The sequence below is a fragment of the Trachemys scripta genome, chromosome 2 (genome assembly GCF_013100865.1).
Source record: "Trachemys scripta elegans isolate TJP31775 chromosome 2, CAS_Tse_1.0, whole genome shotgun sequence".
Lineage (NCBI taxonomy): Eukaryota > Metazoa > Chordata > Testudines > Emydidae > Trachemys > Trachemys scripta.
Genome location: NC_048299.1, coordinates 227,726,940 through 227,751,888, shown reverse-complemented (window position 1 = coordinate 227,751,888; position 24,949 = coordinate 227,726,940). Strand labels below are relative to the sequence as shown.

The 24,949-nt window shown below is 40.0% G+C and overlaps 1 protein-coding gene across 19 annotated transcripts in view; it reads left to right on the top strand.

Moving 5' to 3' along the window:
* STAU2 (staufen double-stranded RNA binding protein 2) overlaps nucleotides 1-24,949 on the top strand; it is a 218,507-nt gene that overhangs the window by 115,672 nt on the left and 77,886 nt on the right. For 6 of the 19 annotated variants that reach the window (XR_004644767.1, XM_034763136.1, XM_034763121.1 and 3 more), the window contains one exon: nucleotides 7,233-7,346. The exons of 2 other annotated variants lie outside the window; for them this stretch is intronic. Coding sequence is in view for 15 of the 17 variants with exons in the window: in XM_034763136.1 (XP_034619027.1) it covers nucleotides 7,233-7,346 (114 nt within the window). In the remaining 2 variants the exon portion in view is untranslated. Of the gene's footprint in view, nucleotides 1-4,552; nucleotides 4,631-7,232; nucleotides 7,347-8,105; nucleotides 8,240-9,184; nucleotides 9,317-12,724; nucleotides 13,224-14,636; nucleotides 14,745-24,949 lie in introns of those variants that run through there. 11 more of the 19 variants (XR_004644768.1, XM_034763122.1, XM_034763128.1 and 8 more) reach the window with 10 other exon arrangements.

Genomic DNA, 24,949 nt, shown 5'->3' with positions numbered 1-24,949 from the left:
GATTTGTTCCACAGGGGGTGACCATTAGAAACATCTGACAGGCATGCAGTTAGCCAGCTCCCTGCTGAGATTAGTAAAATACTATATTTAGTAACCCCACTACATCAAGGAACTCCAGCGTTGCAGGAAACAGTTTGATTCAATGCTTTTTTATGATTTTTCTTTTTATTTTTATGTCTTATTTTTTCATCTGGGACTGAGAAAAATATTTTCATCTGGGTCTTGCTTTTTGCATTTATACTCCATCATTTTGTAATTGTTTTTCATGTTTTGGGTCTTTTTACCCTCCTTATTTTGTTTGCACTGTATGCCCCCTCCACTCTCTTCTCTGTCAAATTGTAAGGTAGCTACTAAGACCAGTAAGCAATGTTTTAACTTGATATTTTATGTGCCATTCCCTATCAGATGTGGTTAATTCTAACATTGGGGCAAAAGGTGTGGGGCAGGGGGAAGGGGGCTTAAGGAGAATTAAAAGATTCACACCTTATTTGCTAGACTAATATATGGTAGAAACTCCTGAGTCTGAGCTTGGGTCACAAATGATTTGAATTCATCAGTGTACATATGTAAATCAGATTAATTATTGTGTAGCTTCCCAACACTATTTGTCATTGGAACAGAAGTGGACCAAAGTATGAGCACTATTTTTTTTTTAAACTCTCTTACTGCTTAAAATAGCAAATCCAAGTACTAAGAGTATACAGTTAACATAAATAAAATAGTAAGGAGAAATGTGGCAAAAATAAACGATTCAACAAAAAGTTAAATGGAAGGAAAATATGTTGTAAGACTGTCATATGAATCAAAATTCTTTACCATTTTCTCTGTTCGCCAACAGAAATCTGGAGTAACCTGTCTGAAATCATCAGAGTTACAATGATGTAAATTTAGAATAGTTGAGGGCAGAATTTGAATTTAAGGGCAAATTTTAAAGAAATGCCATCTTTTGTTCTAACAGAATGACCCTGGTGGCGTGTCAATCCTAAAGATTTGTGCATTGCTGAACATAATGGCATTTTATTAGCCAGTTTATTTCTGTCTAGCATTCTGAGACTCCTGCTGATACTTTGAATCAGTGTATTTTTTTTTTTTTTTTTTTTTTTGGTTTGAAACATGAACTCCAGTGTCACACATGACTTTTTTTTTTTTTTTTTGTAGTTCACATTATTTTTTAAGCTAATAAATGTGCAAGAAAGGAAGTGTTTGGCCAGACAGAATTTGTGCTTCAAACTGTGAACAGCTAAGCTGTAGTGTGTGAAAATCTCTTTGCGGAGCTGACTTTTTTTTTTTGCTCCATTCAGTGTCTGGTTATCATAAAGCTACCTTATTTTCAAACAATAGTTTAATGCATTATGGTTAGTCAGAACCATTGACAACTAGTATAAGGGGTATCTTCCTCTGAATAATTGTGACCTAATAACAGCACAGGCCATGTTCTTGCAAACAAACATACTTAACTTTAAGCCCATGAGTAGTCCAACGAAGGCAATGAGACTTACTCATGTGCTTGAAGTTAAGCACATACACATTTGTGCAGAATCAGAGCCATGGTTAGTAGGTGTAATATCTCTGTAATGGCATTTTGGCCCTTTGTTATAAACTGAGTTGTTGAAAGGTGTGAGGTAAATCCTGCAATATTTGACAATTCCTGTCGCTACTGTATGTGTAACTGGTGAATGGCATAGCAGTAAAACTAGATTCAAGAATCAAGGGATGTGTGTTTTTATACTCAATATACAAAGTAACAGAAGGCTAAATTTTACAGTAGTGCTATGTTAGTAGTAATCCTATAACGACTATAAATTCTGATGTATTTTTATACAGCCTCAATCGGATTTTCCATTATTAAACTAGTCTGCAAAGTGAAAAATTTTGGCTATATCATCTTGCATTCAGTTGTAACATGGTAAACATAAATATTTTGAAACACATAACATCCCATCAAAGTAGAATATACAATTAAACTCTTTTCTAGTAACAGAGAGTAGTAAAAACAAGGGCCAAATTTTGGCCCAGTTATTAACTGGCTTCAGCGTTGACACACACAAATGCTACAAAAGCAATATTAATATGCATCCACATTCTGGCCAGCATGGCCCTGCACACAACACACACAGTCAAACCATATAGATGATTTGTTCTCCTCACTGGAATAATCTGTGCAAGGTGGTGCATAGTTGCCATTGTCACAACAAAGAGCATACGATCATGAATATGTGACTACACCGCTGATGTGTGCTTCCAGGAAGGAGGCAGCCAGGATATAGCCCATGATTTGAATCTGGTGTCTGGGATGTTTACTAGTGTATTCAGTTGCAGGTTTCTTGCAGAGAAGCATACACACGTTAGCCCAAATCTGCTCAGGATTCTGGAATTTTTGCTCAGAAACTTACAGCTATTAGCATCATTATGTTATCACAGACACTCCTTTACCAGACTCATGATACTTCTCCTTACAGAGGCTGCTGTTATTTATAAAACAAAAAATCTAAACAAAATACTTCACATTTTACTAAATTGAATTTTGTAGCTGCTTACTCCTAAAAGGGGCCTGAGCTCTTTTATGAACTTCTCTTTATTTCAAACGCTAAAGCTTAAAACGAGGTGGTGAATCTTGACAGTATTTGCTGTTCATAATCTTTTTATTTTTACTTCCTAAATATAAGGAGAATGAACATGGTCAGTGGATTAGAAAAGGGAACTGAAGCCTGCTTGTATTTCATTCACTGCCACTCACTCCTTGAATGAATATGGGCCAGTCACTTAACCTCTCTGCACAAATAGTACTTGCCTGCCTGACAAGTATGGTAAAGATGAACGTTAGTAAAGCACTCTGGGGCCCTTGAGTTATAGGCACTTAGGAACTTCAAACGCAAAGTATTATTGTAGTTATTAATCTTAGTAATTACAATGTAAACACTCTCAGAGCACTTGGCCAGCCTCCAGCTGCCACTCCCCAATCTCAGATTCTGAGGCTGCTGCTAAGAATACCTGGTCAGCCTTCAACTAGTGTCCTCCATTACTACCAGGAATTGTGGTTTGGATATTTGTTTGTTTGTTTTGTTTTGTTTTGTTTTGTTTTAGAAATGCCTCATCCTCCGGATTTGGTGGCCGATAGCAGACCCCAACCACAACATTACCCCTTTTCCCCCCACTTTTATCTTCACCCACGTTCTTTCAACTGCTCTGCTTCTCACTTCCTTCTGGACTGCAGAACAACTATATACATTGATGTACAATGCAACACCTTCTCCCTTTTTCCCCTGCCTATCCTTCCTGAATAAGCTATTCCCCTTTATACCAATATTCCAGTCATGAGATTTATCCCACAGAGTCTGTGATGCCAATTAACTCATAATTTAGATTGCATACTAAGACATCCAGTTTTTCCTGTTTATATCCTTTTTTTTGTTTATAAGCATCTAAGATGTTGAGCAGAGTATTCCGTTGTATTCCCTCTTGTTGTTCCTATGAACCTATTGTAATTTTCCATTCTCACCCTCCCTCCCCCTGCACACTCCCTCAAACTTCCAGCCCTCTGTCAAGGTCACTTTTTTTTATTTACCTGTGAGCTTTTGTCACCTGTCCCCTTTGAACCTAGTTTAAAGCCCTAGTCATTAGGTTGGCAAGTTGGTTCATGAAGATGCTCTTCCATGTTGCTCAGGTGGACTCCAGCAGTCTTCCTTCTCAGAACAGCATCCCATGGTCAAGGAAGCCCAAGCCTTCTTGCTAGTGCCATCTGTGCAGCTATGCATTCCTCTCCAGGATATGCATGTCCTTGCCTGGGCCCTTACTCTCAACCAGCAGGATTGACAAGAATATCACCTGTGCCCCCAAACTCCTTTATTCTCGCTCCCAGAGCCTTGTAGTCACTGCTGATCTGCCCAGAGTCCTACGTTGCAGTATCATTAGTGTCCACATGGATTAGTAGATGGATGATCCTCAGCAACCTTTCCATAATGTCTTGCATGTGGACTCTGGGCAGGCAATACACTTCCTGGGATGCCACATCAGGTTGGCAGTTGGACGCCTCCGCCCCCCCCTTAGAAAGGAGTCCCCAACCACCACCACCCTTTGTCTCTCCCTCTTGGGGGTGGTAGCTTTCCAGGCTTGGAGACAGGTGGTTCCCCCTCATTGGCCATTGGGATCTGGTCCTCTCTTCCAGCTGCCAGTATTGCATACCAGTTCTTGTCTCAGATGGGCCTGGGTGGGGATGGAGCAGTGTCTGCTGCCCGGGGTGCTTAGCAGCCACTCTCCTCCTCACAAAGAAGTCAGTTCTTCCTTCCTTCCCTGATACCTCTGTAGTCATCTATAGTCGACTACCTTCCTCCATCCTGGATGCCTCCATCTGCATTCTGTCAATGAAGTGCTCGTGTTCCCAGATGCTATGCAAGCGAGCCACTTCAGCCCAGGAGAACAACAAAGCCAATAATACAATTGTTTTCCAACTGCCACATAGATCTCTGTGACAAATACTGTGTTTTGCAGACTGTATGACAGGCCAGAGAAATTTGGCTAAAGAACTATATTCTGTTTCCTTCCGACTCCCCAGCACCCATCAGTTCCTAGCTCAGGGAAATGGAAGATTGATGAAGAAAACATTGAATCTGGTTAAACTGAGGGTGCCTTGTGTTGGCGAGATGTTTTGAAGACTGCGGGTGGCTGAGAAACTTCTAAATAATGGCCTGACCCATTGGACTAGACCAGCGTGCATCACAAAGCTTATTCAGCAGTACTTAGCTCAGAAAGGGAGATAATTAAAACGCTGAGTTTATCACATTTCTTGTTCTTGTAGCTAGTTACATTTGTGCAGTTATTTCTATGATCAATGAATTTGTTCATATACTCTCATTAAAAAAAGTTCCTTGCTTCAGACCTCCCTGCGCACTGTACGATATGTATCTGCTCCACTGTGTGTGTGTGATTACAAAAGCACTTATTGATTAATATCAGTTTTGGCTTATTTGGGGCCTAATCCTGGTGCCTGCTCTGTGGCATGCTGGAGACACAGAATCATCCTGTGATGCTTCCCTGGCCCTCTCTCCCTACACCATATATTCAGCAGTATTTGGATTTGCAACTAGATACTATGATTATGGGTTCCTGATACATTCTTGTAATAACAGTAGTCCTGATATTTAGAGAACTTCAGTTAATGTTTGTAAGCCCAATTTCATACCTTCATAACTCTTTCGATCAATCAGAGTTGAGCCGTTGTATATGTGAAGGGGCCTCTTGTGGTTTCTCAGTAAGTAGTATGGCTTTTCTGGCAGACAGCCATAAGCAATTTAGTAGGCACATGTTGTGGAGGTGGATGAGGGGGGGAGGGGGAAGAGGGATGATCCAGAAAGCTGTAACAAGAGGTTGAGTGAAATCAGTATTTTTATGTCTAGCACAAGGGAAAATTCACATTATAGATCTCACAGAGGCCATTTGGCCACACATATGCAACAGGCAGCATGATCAATAAGGTTAACTCTGCAACATGCCGATGGCATGATTATCCTCTCGCTTAAACCAGTTTTGCATTGGTGTAACTCCTCTATTCAACTACTCCCAGTTTATCCAGTAAGAGAGAAGAATCGGGCACAAGGCATACAGTTACCCAGTGCACAATCCAGTGTTATATATCTCTTAATCAATTCCACAGACATTTGGGATCATTTAATAAGGTTCCTAGTTGTCCACAGAAATAATAATAATCAAATTTCTAGCCTAAATTTAAAGATGCGGCTCTATCACATAACCTTTTCCCAATAGCCGTACAGCTGTAAATAGGTACGAGCCTAAAATGTCTGTCTCCAGTAGGGCTAATCTCCCTTTCCATTTCTGACAGGGGTCAGGTAACCAATGTAAATTACCACCATAAACTAAATTCCATCCCTCTTGTAGAACAAAGTGCTTTATCTGCCTGTCAAGAAACCAGGAGCTACAAAGCAGATTGTAATATTTCATCAGTTCAGCCTGAGTGGCAAACCCAGTTCCTACTAATAAAACATTGGAGATGCTTGACTTCATTTTGCCTCAAGACAGAAGACCGTTCTCTTTCTGTAGAAGGTTTAAGAGCTGTTTTAAGGTGACCAAAAGGCAAAGGGGAAAATCCAGTAGGACCAGTATCTTCCTGTATATTCCATTCAAGAATCTGATTAGTGTGTGCTTTTTGATACCAATAGAGATTGATAAGATAGACAGCTCTAAAAATAATGTGACTTCCTTCCCCATGTTATGAGTCATTTTAATTTGATTACAAAGAAAAACTGTTATCAAATTCACATCTATGATAACCATATTGCAATGCCAAACAGTGCATTTCAATAGAGATCACATTGCAGTGAAAAAATTAAAAGTAATGTCCGTGCCAGAGCTGGATGGAAAATGGTTTCCCCATCCTGTGAAAATTTTTGGGATGGCAAAACAAATTTTTCCATTCCAAATGGGAATGAGAAGTTGAAATCTTCAAAAGTATTGTGCATCAAAAATGTGTGTGTGTAAGGGGAGGGGGAGATTAACTTCTGGTCAATTGTTTTGAAAAATTCACTTCAGGTCAAATTTGTTTAAATAATTTTGAAATGTTTCATTTTTGACCATTTAAAAATGTTTTTACTATAACTGGATTAAGTTTCTAAACTAAATGTCTTTTTGAACTGGAAAACCAGAATTTTCATTTAGAAAATGTCAAAATGAAATATTTCAGCAATTTCAAAAGGTTTTATTCAACATTCTGTCAAGAAATTTGTTGAAACTGACCCTTTTGTTGCAAAAAATTTTTTTTCCAATAAACTGGCATTTTCAGATGAAAAAAGTTTCATAGAAAAATTCCCAACCAGCTCTAGTCAGTGCAAGTCTGTGGAGACCATAGTAATTTATACTAAAGTTTTTTAACTGATCTATAAAAGGTTATTAAAAATAAACATGCAAGTTCAAAACTGAAACTTGGACCTAGTTTCATAGGTCTGTAACAACACCCTTAATTGAGCCTCAAGGTTCCTAAGCTCTGCAGCACATCGTGCCTAAAGAGGGACCAAGAAACTGATTAATAACTGAAATTTGTCCCCTGTTGAGCATGTGGATACACAGAATATTTTGCACACTCCTTGTTTTATATTAAAACTGGATTCAGTGTAAATGTTTTGAATTCCTTTACAGTCTTGTTGGAAAGGGACAGATTATTTCAGCATGACTCCCTTATGGAATCCGGTGTTTAGCAGATTACTTATGTTATTCTGTTATAGGTACACTACAGTGATAGACAAAATGGCAAAGAGTGTATGACCTGTTTGACACTGTCTCCTGTGCAGATGACTTTCCATGGCATCGGAAGCTCCATTGAAGCCAGCCATGACCAGGTATAATACCCTCACCCCACACATATCTATTTAATAGGCCAACTAAGATGTCAGTATTACTAAATCTCACCTTTGCACAAATACTGCTTTATTTATGGCATGTTCTTGCCACCACCGTTTGCCTATATTGCCACAATAAAATCCTTAAGGTGATCCACGAAGGAGAGGAAATTGCATTTGTGCCCTCTTTTGCTTCTTCAAGATGTACAAAGAAAACCTGAATGTTTTGGGTTTAAACTGGTGTGTAAGGGTCTGCTGGGTGGTTTTTTTATGTTAGTAATATCAGGTCTTATCTACCCTGATTTTATGGATGACTGGAGAAATAGAGGGATGACAGCATCCTAAGTGACAAGAGACTGGCAGCTTTGCAGTTGAGAAAAACTGAAATTTGTTTTTGTTTTTATTTAACTCAAGCTTCTGGCAAACACCTGGGACAAAATTTTTCTTTGTTAATCATTCCTTCTCCCTTGCCACTTCAGCTGAGATCTGAGGAGACTTCCATTCTAGTTCTATAGTCTTCCAAAACAGTGCTCTATAAAAACATGGAAGACGACAAGACTTTGATACTTCAGCTATTTCTAATGCAAAAAACAAGTCAAATAAAATAGTAAATCAAACACCGCACTTTTCAGACCCTGGGTATATATAAGAAGAAAACAAAAAAGGGCACAAGCAGTTTTTATTTGCTTTTGCGAGTCATCTTTAAATTGTACTAAATATGTCATACACTTTGTCAGCCTAAATGTAAGCTTCTTTCAGGGAGAAGAAGGAGACGTTTTGGCAATGATCAGAATTAGTTATGTTTGGGGAAAAGATTCAGAACCTTTAGCCATGTTTTAGGTTAAAAGAATTAAATGGAAATTTGTAGGGAGCTAGCTGTTAATATAAACGAATCCCTTTAGTTATTTATATGATAGCTTGAGGATTCTTCCTGTCTATAAAGTAGTGACTCACAACTACGTGGTACTTTACTATAATGGTAAACTATGGTAAATATCTTAGTGATTCAACAAACATATTCCCCTCAACCTCTCATTTCATCCAGCAAATTGTTTATACTGTTCCAAACTTTCTCAGCTTATCTTTCAGTAAGAACCCCTTTTTAATCTAGTTATGTCTCAGATACAATATTTAGACCTATCAGTACTCAGTAAGGATCTGAGGTGGTCCCTGTCAACTTGGTAACAACTGCATTCTGGGCTACCAGTCAACTCGGCCTTGGCTTGGCATTTATTTAGGCAACAGCATGGCTTGTAAACAAAAAATCACCTTCTAAATAGAAATCACCTTTAAAGTTATATAAACAATTACATTTTTTTTAAAAGCTATGATGAAAAAACGTTACTTAGGTTGAAAAGTCAACCACTCAAAAGATAGGAATTGCCAGATTTAATGTTGCTTATTCAATCTTAATTTGCTCCACTTGTATGTCCATTCTATGCACTGAATTAGACAGAGGGCCTGTGGAAAACAATAATATGTGGTCATATAATTAAAGATTATATCATAATGCATATGCAAAAAGGAGTAGAATTAAGGTTGCATGGGCAATCATAAATCTGGCTTTCCTTAACCTTGCTTGACTTTGCAACTTAAATAATGTTCTTGTACTATAGTTTTTTTTAATGTAATTTCCTAAGTGTTTTTAAAAGGAAATATTATGTACAGCTGTAAGAATGACTCCCATCATGCAACACTTGAATACCTGCACTTGAACTACAGGATTACCTACACTATCTAGCAGCAGGAAAAGGCTGTTATCCCAGAGGCAGGATGGCCCACTAGATTCATGGAATTGTTAGGAGAGCCTGGTTTTCTCTCTCTCTCTCTTCCTCCAGGTGTTGAGGGAACTCCTCCCCTATCTGGTGCCCCAGTGTGGGGATGGGCTGCCTGTGATTGTTTTGGGAAACTAGAAAAATTGGAAGGGAAGCATTCCTAGCTGCCATCTGAAGTGGCAGAGTAGAATGACTCATTAACAAATAAAACTTTTCTCCCAATTTTTTATCAGAAGTTTGAGTTAAGTAATTTAACATAAAATGAATAACATTAGAGTTTTAAACAGTCTGACTAAAAATCTCTTTCCCCTCTGACCTGATATGATTGTAATTGATCAGTTACAATTTTCATCATAATGGTTTTACATAGTGTCAATGAATACTGTGGATTTAGCAAAAATAAAGAGAGACACTATTGTGGCTTTGTTAGGGTGAAGGATCTCAATTTTACATTTGAAATGAAGTCATAAAAGGCACCAGTTCAATAAAAATTAAATTATTGAAAAACCTGTCTTAACTCGTATTTGCTGTTTCTTACACATTGTATCTTTTGCGCTGTATGTTAGTTATGATGGGCTGGATCCTCAACTGGTGTAAATCAAACAGGCCTTTGATTTTTAATAGACATATGCTAATTTACACCAGCTGAGGATCTGGCCTGGGGTGCTTTTAGGATCCCCCATTTTTTTTCCACACTTGTAGATTTTAATACTTCTTCCCTTCAGAACTTACTTACTAGATTTCTTAATTTTGCCCAATTTTCATCCCTAAAATCTAAATCCTATAAATTCAGGTTGTATATCATGGAAAATGACCTGAGAGAATAAAATAGTTCCTCTGGAGAGGTGATGGAACCCATCATATAAATATATATTAAACTACAGTATATTGGCAACTAGCACTAGCAACAACCCTACTGTGGCAGAAGGTTGGACTACTTGACCTAATACATCTTTCCATATCTTCATCTTGTATTGTTGTTTTGAGCCACTTCCTTAGTTTGGTGAAATTGAGTAGTATCATGGATCTGATAATGGTCACTTCTTCCTCTCAAGAAGTCCAGAATGGCATTTCCTGTGCTGGAGTCTACTTTCTGGGTCTACATTGTCCGTTGTAACTTAGGAACATCTTCATTATGCATGTCTAAAACCAGCGTGGTTACCCAGCAGTATAGTTATAATCCACCATGAGTGGATTTTTCAACTATGTTAAGAGTTGATCAGCAGTTTTCCAGTCAATCAATCTTTTCCATTTCCAGTGATGTGTAGAAGATGCCCACTCTAATTTTTTTCTGAGTTTTTTGTTTCTAGTAAATGTATTGGAGTTGAACCTTTTTTTTGTACTGCATGATTGTTTTTGTCAGAAAAAACAGTAACAGATTATGGCCAGAGAGGTTAGGAAAGACAGTTCACAAGACCCCATCACAAACCTAGTGAATTCTAGAGAACTTTCTAAAACATTGCTGAAAGAAAGGAAGAAAAAAAGCTGGAACATCATATGGCACTGTAGAAGGAATCTGAATCTACTGCCAAAATGAAAAATTCTGTACGTTTTTGGACATTGGCAGCAATGGGTTCCAATAAGACTAGGAGTAATATTGAAGTGCTGATCCCCAACCATATTTGTGATAGGGTGACCAGGTGTCCCGATTTTACAGAGACAGTCCCAATATTCGAGGCTTTGTCTTATATAGGTGCCTATTGTGCCCACTCCCTTCCCAATTTTCACACTTGCTACCTGGTCATCCTAATTTGGGAGAAATATTTTTTCAGACTTTATAATAATACAATCAGCTCAGGTAACCTCCATTCCCTGTTCTCTTCCAGAATGTTCTGTTTTATCTTAATTTTTTAATCAACAATATTGTAATAAAGCCCCAAAGGAGGATTTTATTGCTATGGAAGTATTTAAGAAGAATTTTGATCAGTGGGCACCTGTTTTGGCTAAACTTTTCTCCAACATTAATATGCCCTCAGGTTGGGCTACCAGTATTATTATTCCACTTTATAAAAAAGGGAATAGGAAAGATCCAGGAAATTACTGTCTAGTTAGTGTATTGGATGTTGTTTTAAAAATTTACACTAGAGAGCTTTTGGGGAGATTAGAGGATTGGGCAGAAAAAAAGTAAATGATTTGCTGAGGAACAAGCTGGTTTCCAAAATGCCCACTCCACCAGAGACCATCGGTTTTTCTTTCTTATTTGATCTATCAATATGTGCCACCTAAGAAAAGAAAATGGTACGCAGCTTTTGTTGATCTGAAATTGGCTTTTGATTCTGTTGATAGGGACGGCAATTATAGATTGCTGGAATAGATCCCCAGTTACTTTTTCTTTTGAGAGCTCTTCATAAACATACAGTGGCCAAGATTAGTATAGGCCTGTGTGGGAAATAAACAGATTCCATCCCAGTTACATCGGAGGTTTGGCAGGCCTGTCTTTTTAGCTCCTCTTTGTTTTAATTTTTATATCTATGATGTTGTTTTAGCATTAAAAAAGGATCAATTCTGTCCCCTAAAATTATGAATCACTCTGTGTCTGTTTTCTTATATGCAGAGGATGTGGTTTTGTTATCACAAACACCAGTGGGCCTGAAGAGTTTATTAAATGCATTTTGTTCATATTGCCAGTGGGAGGGCCTCTCGATAAATTATTCAAAAACTAAAGTAAATGTCTTTAGCTAAAGATGGCGGTTACATAAATGGAGGATTGATGGGCAATATATTGAACAAGTTAGCTCTCTCCCTTACCTGGGTGTCTGGATCTCACAAAATGGCGTCTAAAATCAACATCTTCAGGTAACGAAAGAAAAGGCCTCAAATTCAATGCACGCTATATTGCATTTTACCTGGACCTGTGGGGGTAAGTTAGTCAAACCTGCCCTTAGTGTGTTTTGTGTCTAAGGTATGTGCTCAAATTTTGTACAGCACAGAAATATGGCAATGGAATGATCCCATGGGACTGGAAGTAATTCAAAACAAATACCTTAGGAAGATCCTCAGTTTATCAAATAATATCCCTGCTGCTTTTCTTGGAGCCAAGATAGGCATGGGTTCTATTCTGCACAAAGTGCAACATCACAATATTAATATTCGGTTTTATAATTATAGTATGCACCATAGGCGTAGTTTGACTTCTGTGTTTGGGGGCGAAGGGTGGGGTAGCTCCAGCCAGGTCAACTGGGCTGTGTGTAGGGGCAAATTCTGTGCCCGCCCAGGGTTGCAGTTGGGCGGAGGGGCAATGCCCCCCATGTCCATCCCAAACTATACCCATGATATGCACCCACAGCACATGCCTACAGGAAGAGCTCAGCAGGTCTTTCTCATGCAAATTTTGTTAGTTAGAATATATTCAAAATTCCTTGCATTCTCTAGGTGTTACAATTAGAAATAATTAGGTTGAAGTTTAAACATGGGAACTCCATAATCAAGTCAAGAATAGAGGACATTGATAAGCAATAGGATATGGCAGTTGTTTCTATTACAAATATGTCACCTTGGTTTCCCCTTGTTAAAAAGACTTATGGGTGTGCCAGATATTTAGATAGTTTGTGCAATAACTTGCTAAGGAGATCATTCACAGCTCTCTGTTTTCAATCCATGCAGACAATTTACTTAGAAGGCCAATATACTGGCACCGAGAAATGTAACGGACTCTGTCCTTGGGACTGAGGGCAGGAAGAAGACACTACTGGTTATTTATTACATTGTAATCTGTATTGCCACTTGAGGTCAAAATGGCTTTCTGTGTTTTTGTCCTGGATGCCTTTTTTTTTTTTCTATGACCTCTTAAAGTAGAATATTTGTTGGCATCTGATAATATATCTGTGATTCGAGCAGATGCCCAATTTGCATCGTGTCATGGTGATCATATATGGTTTAATGGTTTGTGTCCTTTTTCATCTTTCTTTATATGTTTTTATTATTGTATAATTCCAGATTTAGTTTTGTTTTATTGTACTACATTTTGGATTTTTGCTCATTGGCCTAAGGCTAAGTCGTTGTTAATAATAAACTGTTGATATTAAACTGCATTCACTTGAGCAAATTTAGATTCAAATAAACATTTCTGAAATGGTGGTGAAACAGCAAAAAAAAAAAAAAAGCATATTAGTACTAGTTGGGATTGATCACATGATTGGCATTAGCGTGGTCTTCACTCTAAGCCCCTAGCTGCCAAGGCTTACCTCATTTGGTCAAAAATCAGCTTTGAAGAAATCATTTCCATTCTGTTTTTCAAAGGGAAAAATTGCAATTTGTTCCTAAGAGCTAATGTTATTTGGTGTTCACAAATAGTAAAAAGGGGTTTGTTTCTCTAATACCCTTGCCAACCGAGCCTGTGACCCAGATCTCTTGGCTCTGGCATTTCTCCTGTATTCAGCTTTGTCAGCTGTAATATCAGGAGTTTCCCAATATATATTTTGTTTTTTTTAATACCTTCTCATAATCTCCCAGCATTCAGCAGCAGCCTTGCAAACTTTTTTATAAATGTCCAATAGAATTTATGTCATAGGCTTCCCTCAGTTAAGATGGTCACCATTTCCCTACAGAAGCTGAAAGCAGAAGTGAGGCTGCCTTTTGTAAAATTCCCTATAGTTTCTTGTGGGACAGAAGCCAGGCTGCCCGCAGGGATGGTGATAGTCTTTAGGCGCTATAGTTTGGAAATGAACAGGAAGCTAAGAGGAGAGAGGAATGTGGATTGTTAGAGGGCACTGAGAGGAATTGCAGAGAAATGCGGGACGCAGAAGGAAAACTGGAGGTATAGGGCAATATGTGACATAGAAGGGAAAATTTTGAGGGGTAGGAGATTGTAAGGGAAAAAATGGTGAGGAAGTGCAGAACAGCAGACTGGGCAAATCTGAGTTGGCCGTGGAGTGTGAGAAGGCAAGCGAATAAGAAGGAAAATGGATAGAGAGGGAAAGAAATTGAAATATTAGAGGAGTTGCAGAAAAGAGCCAGAAAAATTACTTCAGGGCCTTGCAGTGAGGGAATTAAAGAGCTCAATCTGTTTAGCATATCAAAAAGAAGACTGAGAGGTGACTTGATTACAGTGTATAAGCACCTTAATGGGGAGAAGGGCTCTTTAATCTAACAGAGAAAAGTTAAATTTTTTAACAGTGAGGGTGATTAAGTATTGGAACAAACTACCAAAGAAAATGTTGAGTGCTCCATCTCTTGATGTCTTCAGATCAAGACTGGATGCCTTTCTGTGATATATGCTTCAGCAAGACCCAAGTTATGCATTACTCAACCCTAAGTTATTGCATTCAGTACAGGGGTAATTGGGTGAAATTCTGTGGCCTATGATATACAGGAGGTCAGACTAGATGATCTTATGATCCCTTCTGGCATTAAACTCTGTGAATTCATGAAGACAGCAGCTCTCTCACTCCTTTGAGCACAGTGAATCCTGCATATCCATATTTTTGTGTGTGCATTATGGGTCCATGCAGTGTTGCCAACGCTCATGATTTTAATGTGCGTCTTGTGATATTTGGCATTTTTCTTAACGCTCCAGCTCTACGAATCAACAGATTGAGAGAATCCCAGCTTTCGTTTAAAAACAAAAAAGTATTGTGGTTGCAGAGAAAAGCTGGAAAACATGAACTGAGTGCACCCTGAAGGCTCAGAAACCAGAAAACAAATTAAAGTAACAAAATTATTTTTAAAGACCATCTTATGGCCTCACTCATGATTTTTGAACACTTGGGTTGGGAATACTGTGCATGTAAGTCTGAATTTTGAACGGGAAATAATTTCATGCATATCAGGGGTGGTTAGCTTCCTCTTACTGGCTCAGGCAGCAGACCAAAGCACATTGCAGTGTATTGTTTCCTTAAAATCTCATTATTTTTAAACCAACCCCATGATTCGGGGGGATTTAATGTACAATTCTTAGAGTTGGCAGTACTGTACATTAGTCTGTTTATTCCTGTATTTCTAGTGTGAAAGGAATGATCCTTCTGAAGCCTAGCCTGTGCCCTGGCCTCTGCAACTTGCTTTAATCCTGACATTAATGCTTGTGTTGCATTAGCGCTGACCTACTAATTATGTTGAAGAAAATAGCCCAATATTATCATTATTATCTTATCATGCTTCATGGTAGGGAATTTCTAAAAGAGTCCTGTTTCTGTAACACTTTATACCTTATACAAGCCACTGTTATTGTCAGTTTCATTGTTAGGTTTAAAAATAATAACCATGACGAGTAGTAGAGGTGGAAGTGGTGCTATGGAATGGCATTTCTGTCAGTAGCAGCAGAAAGGGGCTATGCTAGGAAGCAAGAGGCAGTGAACACCGGCCTCATAAACAGCTGCTGAAAAGTTCATGTCCCAGATATATAGATGCCTGACAATAATAACAAGCAAACCAGGATGGGGCATGTACCATGCAGGCAGTGTTTGCCTGTAACACTGTTTGCCCACCTTGCTAGTAGGTGTTAATTTTACTGGGAAAGGGTTAAATAGGTTATGCAGACTCTCTTAGGTGGGTGAGTCTTTACTCCACCTGAATATAACAGAGACAGGAGTGGCTGTCTGGGAAGAGAGGATCTAGGATGTGGGCAGTGCAGTTCCAAGGGAGGAACCCTAGGATCATCAAAGTCTGGGGACAAGGTTTGAGCTGACCTCTGTTAGCTTATTGTTGATATCTCTGTTAATAAAGCCAAACTCCAGGAAGGGATAGGTTTTGATTTTATATAGTGCAAGGTCTATATTTGTAGAGCATGCTGGGAAATGGTACATACGTAGGTCAGAGGCTTTGGTTGTCATGATTTACAGAATATAAAAGAAATATTTTGGCTGTTGCTACCACTGCCAGAGACAATGAGTGGCATTAGAAGGAAGCTTATGAGGATGCAAATACAACTTCTTTCTCTTCTCAATTACTTTCCCATCAATTTTCAACCTGACAGAAGAAATTCTTAGATGGCCACAACTCTACATTAATTTCTAGCCACAGTGATTTTTGTTTTGTGACAAAATAAATGTCAAGATTTTTTTATTCAAATTTACTTCATAATCAGACTTTTTTGTTTTGTTGGAACTTGGACATAGCTGAAGCTGAGGCCCCAATATGCTTAGAGAGGGACAACTTATCCTATGACAGAATTGTAAAATACTTTTGACATCTTAGCACCAAACCCACTCTTCCTTTTCTGTCTCCTATAAACTGTACCTACAGCTATGTTATAGTCACAGCTATTTTTAGTACAAGTCATGAGCAGGTCATGGGCAGTAAACAAAAATTCATGGCCCGTGACCTGTCCGTGACTTGTACTTGTACTTGACTAAATCTTAGCGGGGAGGGCAGCCTGGGGGTGCCGTGGGTGTGGGGGGTGAGGGAGGTGGCACGCAGCAAAGGACTACCGTTGGTGCTGAGGGGAGGTGGGGGGGAGTTGGTGCGGTGGCAGGCTCCCTATCTGTTTCCACACCTCCCCAGAAGCTGCAACATCCCCCTCCCTCAGCTCCTAGGTAGAGGCGTGGCCAGGCAGCTCTGCGCGCTGTCTCCGCCCCAAGAGCTGGCTCTGCAGCTCCCATTGGCCAGGAACCACGGCCAATGGGAGCTGCAGGGCGGTGCCTGAGGCGGAGGCAGTGCACAGAGCCACCTCGTCACACCTCTACCTAGGAGCCGAGGCCCTGTCACCGCTTCCGGGAGTCTTCTGGGGTAAGCATCAACCAGAGCCCTCGCCCCATCCAACTCCCCAACCCTCAGTCTTGAGCCCCCTCCCACACTCAAACTCCTGCTGCTGTGGGAGGGAGGCGCCGTGGCCTGAGACTGCCCCAGCAGAAGCCGGTGCAGCTGGCCCAGGGGCTGCCCAAGCTACTCAGGAGGCCCCCAGGCCACCCACATCGGCCGCTGCAGAACTCATGGAGGTCAGGGAAAGTCACAGAATCTGTGACTTTCCCTGAGCTCCATGACAAACTTGCAGCCTTAGCGATACCAATTTATACTGACATTTCAGTTTTGAGAGTCATCCCACCAGGTTTTAGTTATGCCTACTAGATCATAGTCTGTTATTTAGTACTTTCTGCGTGTCTGTCATGCTCCTTGCGTTTGTGGATAGAAGCTTTAGTACATTAATTCTCTCCTTATTTTTTGAATTCTGTTTTATATTAACTCAATTTCTGTCTTTTTTTTTTTTATGTTGGATGTACATGACAGAGCGTTTGCTCTTCCCTGGCTGCAACTAAAGCTTTCCCGGAGAGCATGAGATCAAACACATGTATTTGTGCAGAATTTAATCTTTCATTTAATAAAAACTAAGTTACTAATTTCCTTCCAAGTGAGAGCAGAATGTAAAGCATTGCCTTTCTGAGTATGCAGACAGAGAGTTCCAGTGATCCCATTCGCGGGTTCCCACACTTTCATAGTGTAACCCCTATCTTAACAGAGTTCCAGAGCCAGATACCCCATTGCTCCGCATATGTACATTTATTCTCAGCAGTGCAGAGCGGGTATGAAATGCCACCATTCTGAGCTGGCAGAGTTTTACAGTTCCCACTAATGAATGACATAGTGCACGGCAACTAAGAATCAGGCCCACTGACCCATTGACTACATCCCTTCCCCTTGAAATAACACCAAATAACATCCCTGTGGCAGCTACATAATTGCTTATATAACACAATAATATTAGGAAAGTATTGAATGTATGTTTAGCTGTCTTTCACTGCAGTATAGCAGGTGGAAGCATGGGGGAGGAGCCAGCAACGTGTAATTAGCCAGATGTCTACCAGCAAGTGGTCTGCTGTCGATAATTTGTAACCACAACTCTAATCAGTTATAAGACTTGTAAGTGTCACACTGTTACTGTTCAAATCCATCTGGACAGCAGTGAAACTCAAGAGTGATGTTACTTTCATGCTGCTGCTTGGAATGGCAAGAACCAGCTGCAGGGACAGTGCTGGAGAAGTTCAGAAGGGATGGAGATTACTGAGAAGGGCTGGGGAACAAAGCCCTGTTTTCCTTCTCCCCACTAGGAAAGGAAACTCACCCCACTCAGAGCATCAAGGAAGCTCGATGGGATGGATAGCGTGGTGGAGACCCTCCTCCCTTGCAGCATCAGCAAGCTGTGGAGGGAGTGTAAGAGACAGGAAGCTCTGCAGTTAGAAATGGGTAGAACTTCATATTTATCAGACCCCCCTCTTGACAAATGTTGAGAACAAAGATAAAGCCCCAAGCACAGTCCCCCATACATCCTCCCACCTTTCCCAGAAGCTGGGATTGGCTAGGGAGATGGCTTCTCATTGGGGAGTTTCATTTCAACCTTTCTGGTGGTGGTAACCTCATCTTAATAGCTACATGTGGAAGACAAAACCTATTAACCAGTGGATGGGCATCTGGTAAAATTTTCAAGAATTGTAAATTAAAATTATTAACAATTAAAAACTAGTGTTTTTTCTTTTAGTGTTTTAGAGTATAGGTTCATCCATCTTAGGCAGATTGTGGTGTCCCTAAAAAGTTGTTGACGCCCACACTTTAATGTTTAGTTTACTACCCGCCCAAGCTGCATGCAGTATCTGCCAGAGCTGTTTGTGGCACATTCCAAATGCTAACCGAAGTAATCCAGTATCTGTTCATTGACAACTTGTTTAATCACTTGTCATCCAGTGAAATTTCGCAACAGGCAAACTGATTATATAATTGGCATTTAAACACAGCACACCCACCACCTAAAGTATACGCAGTATTTACATAAGCATTTTGCATGCTAAAATAACAATTTGCGTACATGCCACGTACTGAAGAATTGCGTGTCTGCCAGGACAGTCTTTGTCATCTGGTTTTCTCTCTTGTTACTTAGTGAAGTCACTTGACCAACAATACGCACTTACCTAGTGCAAACAAGGTGGCATAGTTTATTAACTACATAATCATTCTGTCATATGCCAGCTGGATCCATGATACAAACTGAGAATGAAATCCTGGCCCCATTGAAGTCAAAGGAAGCTTTGCCATTGACTTCAAAGCAGCCAGGATTTAATTGTAAATTTTTTCACACTAGTGCTATGACGAAGATGTCAGGAGTTATTAATAATCACACGGGAACAGCCAAGCTTTGTATAACTTATGTTACAAGGGGGAAAAAAAAGAAACAAATCTAAATCTTTTTTGTTGGGAATAGGTTGTTCAAACTCGCTTCACTTTTACTCCTAGCACCTGTCTGCTCAGGGTATAAGATAAGGATCGAAAAGGCCTTAAGGGTGTCAGAGAAACAGATGGTGTCTGCATCCTGCCTTAGGCCTCTTCTAACCTAAATTCTGGCTCCATCTCCCAACCAAATGCCAATTGTACCACCTCACCCAGTTGTTTTCTTTAATCACTGGTTCCTGACTGAAGGTTCCTTCACTTTACCCAAGAAAAGAAGAGGGAATCTCCACCCCCTTTTTTCTTGGAAACTCAAGATTACCAAAATCTTCATAAGGTAACTCTCTGCTGTGCAGAGTCCTTATAATATACCGGTACTTTCCTCATTTTCTAATCCTTTCCTGTCCAGCTCAGATCATCACCAGTTACATTCATATATTAATGCTTCTGTACCAGCAGGATCCCTCCCATTTGCTAAATAGAAGAGTTGTTCCAGATTATTTTGGCCTACTATAAGACTGGACTAACTGATATCATTTTATCAAATTCAGAAACAAGGGTGTCCGTTTCTTAGCACTAAAGCAACTGTGAACCCCAAGCACCGATACAGTGCTGCCCATGAAGGACAGAGGAAAGCAGCTGGAAAAAATATGTATATATAAAAATATACAGATATATTTCATTTTCAAATTTTCTTAGTTTTTACTTTTGCCTGCTTTGGGCTCTCTGTAGGAAGGTTTCCTGGGGGTTTGCTTTTTTCATAGTGGTCAGTATTTCCTTTTTTAGGGAAAATAAAGACTGGCCTACTGCAAACACAGCCCATTGGCTTAAAATGCTACCATCAGAAGAAGCTGATGACAGATGAGCAAATACATTTCCTTGTCTGCCTTGTCGAGTATCATAACACTGTTGAATCTGTTCAGATATTGCCATCGGATCATGGGTGGAGTGATGTAGGGCTTTCCTAGCCTCTCCAAGAAGTCTGACTCAAAGGCGGATCACAAAGCCTATAGATTCCAAGGTTGAATGATTATCCCACCGCCAGTAAGGATTTTGCTTCAAAGCAGTCTGAATTGGATCAGGTTTCAAGTATTGCTGCAAAATCTCAAAGTGTTATGCAGGTGCCAAACATTCAGGTCATTGTGCCGTTGAAGCAAGCATTGGCATGTTAAAACACTTTGGGAGGGATTTTCAAAAGCACCTGATTGAGTTAGGAGTACAAATGTCAATGATTTTCAATGGGACTTTTGATCTAATACTTCTGGGGACTTTTGAAAATCCCATCCTTCTCTGGAGCTCATCTTGGACTCTGCGGTAGAGTGGCTTCTTCTCCAAAGGTGGAGAGCAAGGAATATATCAAGACTGTCAAGCTCTTAAGGCCATCTCATATGTTCTTGGCTCCTGTTACAGAACTACAAAATGATGCCTGTGATAATGCCCAAGCCCGTGTGTGTGTGTTTGTGTATGTGTGTCCATCCACACTCACACATATAATTATATTTACTTACTCTTCACATTTACACTTAAAAACACCTATTCATAGTCCTAGTCTCCAAAAACAGGGGTAGAATATTCCAAGATTGGTTTGCAGCTCTTGATCCTTAGGTCAAACTTGCAGTGTAACATTAGGCAACAAAGATGTAGCTGAAGAGGCCTTCTTCTTCATCTGAAGTTTGAAGGATCTCTTCCTCTGTTGAAACTGAGAGGATTGCTGTTGATTTTGTTGCTGCTGTCTTCTCTGAGTGTAGTAAAATGAAGAACAACAACACAGGTAGTAGTGCCTGTGATATCTAAACATAGGAGCAGGAGTTCTTCTTGTAAAAGCTTGTAACAATTTCAAAGATCTTGTGGTAGACTGTGTTTCTTTCATCTTTTTCTAAAACTTCATCAGTTTTAACATGAATAGACCGTTTCCATTGAAAGGAAGATCCTCTATTTTAGATTTTGTCTCTAGAGGCCAAGAGGGAGCCCTTAGCCACTCGTGTTTGCGGAGAGTTATGGAAGAAACAGCCAATCTGACTACAGTGTCTGATACATCAAAGTAGCCCCAGATGCATTCTTTGCAACGTACAGAGGAGGGTTTTAAGCATCTAGGAGCCAGATCAGATTACTTAGCTACCAAAAGCTCAGTTGACCTGGAACCGAAGCTTGGTGCTAAGGCAAACGCCTTTACCATACTAGTCTTCTTGGATCTGGAAGTACATAGACAGGCCTCCTGTCTATTACAGGAGTGGGTGGGTGAGGTTCTGTGGCCTGCAATGTGCAGGTCAGACTAGATGATCATGATGGTCCCTTCTAACCTTAAAGTCTATGAGTCTCTCTCCCTTCAGATCTCTTCCACACCACCAGTCAAAGCCTCCTGCAATAAGAGAGCTAGGAATCTATTTTGTCTTTCCTTCTAGTCCCAGGGCATGAATGTGCTGCAGGTAGCAAATGCAAAGGAGAATGTTCTTCCCCATGGCACCTGAGACATCTTGTGTGGGCATTTGATGCTGGGAAGACTGTGTGGCATGCTGTACATCTTTTAAAGCCATGTTTCCTCATCTTCAGATCCACCATCAACACTGGTACCGAGTCCCATGAGTATCTAAAAAGTATCCTAAAAATTTAATCTAACACTAATAACTATAAACAAACTATTCTAAAAGAACAATGAACTGGGAATACATTTACCCAGAAGCTACGGATCCAAGCGATCCATGCCTGTCCATCTGCTTCAGTTGAAAGGAACTGAGGCAGCAGATGGCGCCACATCTCCTTTCATAGCCTTGCCCTCAGAACATGCTCAGAGGTTCAAGGAATTACAGGAGGGGCCTATGAGCTCTCTAACAGGAACTCCTACCAGAGGGTTTCACCATCTGAGCTGCACTGCATCCCAAGAGTGTGAATATGCAGAGACTATCCTGAAGAACTCCAGTTACAACAAGTAACCTTCATTTCCTAGTTTTAAATGTTATAAAATTTAAAACAGAAATAATCAAAGTACTAAAAATTCAAAAGTCACAGCAACACCTTCCCTCCAGATTGTCCTACCAAACAGCAACTTCCTCAACCAGCCATCACACTCTTCAACCTCCCTCCTCCCAAAAGTCTGTGAAAATAGAATGGCCTTGCAGTGAAATTGTCAGCCTCAAGAATAAGGATACAGAGCTTTCACAGTGACTGGTCCATAATGTTGGAAGAAAGAGGTCAGGATGATGACAAACCTCAGCAACTTTAGTCAATAGCAAAACACATTTATTCTAACTTGCTTTCCCCCAACACAGCAGTGATATAAATATCAATATAGAAACATCAAGCCAAACCAAAACAATGGCCTGAAAATTAAACTTCTGAATCAAGGCTGATCTCTGTTACTCTTTATATCTCTGCTTGGTCTCTCCTTTTTACCTCTACAGAGATCAAAGGGCATAATCTCCTATAACCAATCATATCATCTACACCACCACATCCCCTACTGGTGACAATATTGTTCAAACCTCTTGGCCACTAAATATTGGTGACTGAAGAGTAGTGACATCCAGGGCAGGCTACAAGGGCCATTTAACTTAATATACCACCTTCAGATAGAATCTCCTCGCCCTTCCATCCATACACACCAAAATGCCTTCTCCCGACATATGATTTTCTCTGTCCCGTGTCGACAATAGCTGAAAATTTTAATCCCTCAGCATTAGTCTCATCTTCAGCTGTCTGTGAGAGAACTCTTCATTCATTTTTGTATTTTAAAATCATGTTGTATGGTTAGGCTCAGGAAGACAGGAGACCTGGCTCTTCTCAGTGTGGGTAATATAGAGCATTCTGTCTCCCAAATTGTTTAGGCCAAGTAAAAATTACATAGAATGTGTAAGTATATCATAGTTATTTATATTATGTGTTATGTGTTCTACATACAAACATAAGGCAGACTATCCTTTAAGTATTCCACTGTAAGCCCTATTTTCATGCCTAGTCAGCATGTTTCAACCTTGTACAACAGCTGCTGAAGCTCTATTGACTTTTCAGCCTATCACCTGTGCATCTTGTTAAACATTTGTAAATCTAATACAGTAGGTTGTTTGACTGCAACCTGATAAAGGCACATCCACTTAAATGAGACACGTGCTGCAGAACAGATTCAATGCCATATAATTTAGTTACCCTGAGCAATTAATATACCCTCTGCACATTCATATAAATAAGCAGGACACCTGTTGTTTGCAAGAGCTGCAATTCCAGTAGCTTGAATTGATGGTTGGGAGCATAAACCTTCAATTGTGTGTGGCCATCAGTTCAATGTAAGGTTATTAAATAAATCACTCTGACTTTATTATAGTTCCTAAATGTTTAACACTCTTTTTAAACAGTTAATTCAGTAAACTATTCCCACCACAATACACTTGTATGAGTTTCTGATTTGAAATGATTCTTAATTGTAATATTTAGCCCTATGCCACATTATATCCCAGGTTCCACCAAAAACACCTCAGGAAATAATTTGACCACTGGTATGTACCAGTTGCTCTTGGTCAGGCTGAAGACCCTTCCCTGCAGGTACTGGTGTGTAGCCTCCTGGTGCCAAGGTCTGAGGTCCGAGTTGTGGATCTGGGGGGAATGGGCTGATGGGGAGGCTCTCTTGTCCCTTCCAGGCCTTCAGCAGGTTAATGTTATACACCTGAGTAGACTTCCTTTTCCTGGGTTTCCATATCCTGTAATCGACCTCCCCTGCCTTGAAGGGGCCTTATGATAGAGCTGACGTCTGTAGAACTTACACGGATGTAAGCTCAAAAGCTTGTCTCTCTCACCAACAGAAGTTGGTCCAATAAAAGATATTACCTCACCCACCTTGTCTCCCTAATATCCTGGGACCAACACGCCTACAACAACACTGCCTATACCACTTTGTCAATTATGTGGGCAGACTACTGTGCCCATATGAAGCCCTACTGATAGCAGTGAGGCTCTGCACAGGTGCATCAGTCCATCAATGCAGAGAACAATGCAGGATTGGGGCCTTGGTTTCCAGTGTACATCAATTAACAGGATTATGTCTCAAAATGAATAAGCAAATTAATTAATGTGTGCGAGAACATGCCCATCGTTGTGCATGTGGACATGTTTGTGAGTGACAATCACTAAACTAATAGAGCATTAAAACTAGGAGGGACCATTTGACATTGTTGTCTAATCTCCATAATCATTGCATAAGGTGGTGTGGGCTTAAAAGGGAGCTAGGCAAGAGAGAAAGGGGCATTGTCTGAACAGTTGTGGCTTCAAAGATATTTTGGGGAAATTGGCTTCACAAATCATGAATGTAATAAACTTTCACTTCTTGAAATCTTAGTTTTAAAAGATGGTGTAGAAGAAGTGACGAATGTTTGGTCGATTCATTCTAACTCCTAGTGGGGATTGTCCATATCACATCTCCACTGCACGGAGAGCACCATATGGCAGGATTAGTCGCTATTGTCTGTGAGCCAGTTGCTACAATATTAAGAGTTATTGCAGTTCAAGGCTGAGGTACATTGGTAGAACTGTGAAGGAAAGCTGTACCTAATATAAAACATTCTCTTTGGGCTTCATTTGCCCTTGCAGAACAAAAGGTCTGAGCATCTAAAGAGTCTGATGACATGCCAGGGAGGATTGCACAATTGAGCTATGCTGAAGCATTTTGAGAACTTTTGCAAAACTTTTTATAGTTTTATGACCATAAATTAAAAAACCTAAATGATTTGTGGAATCCTAACTAAAACGCACTTTAAA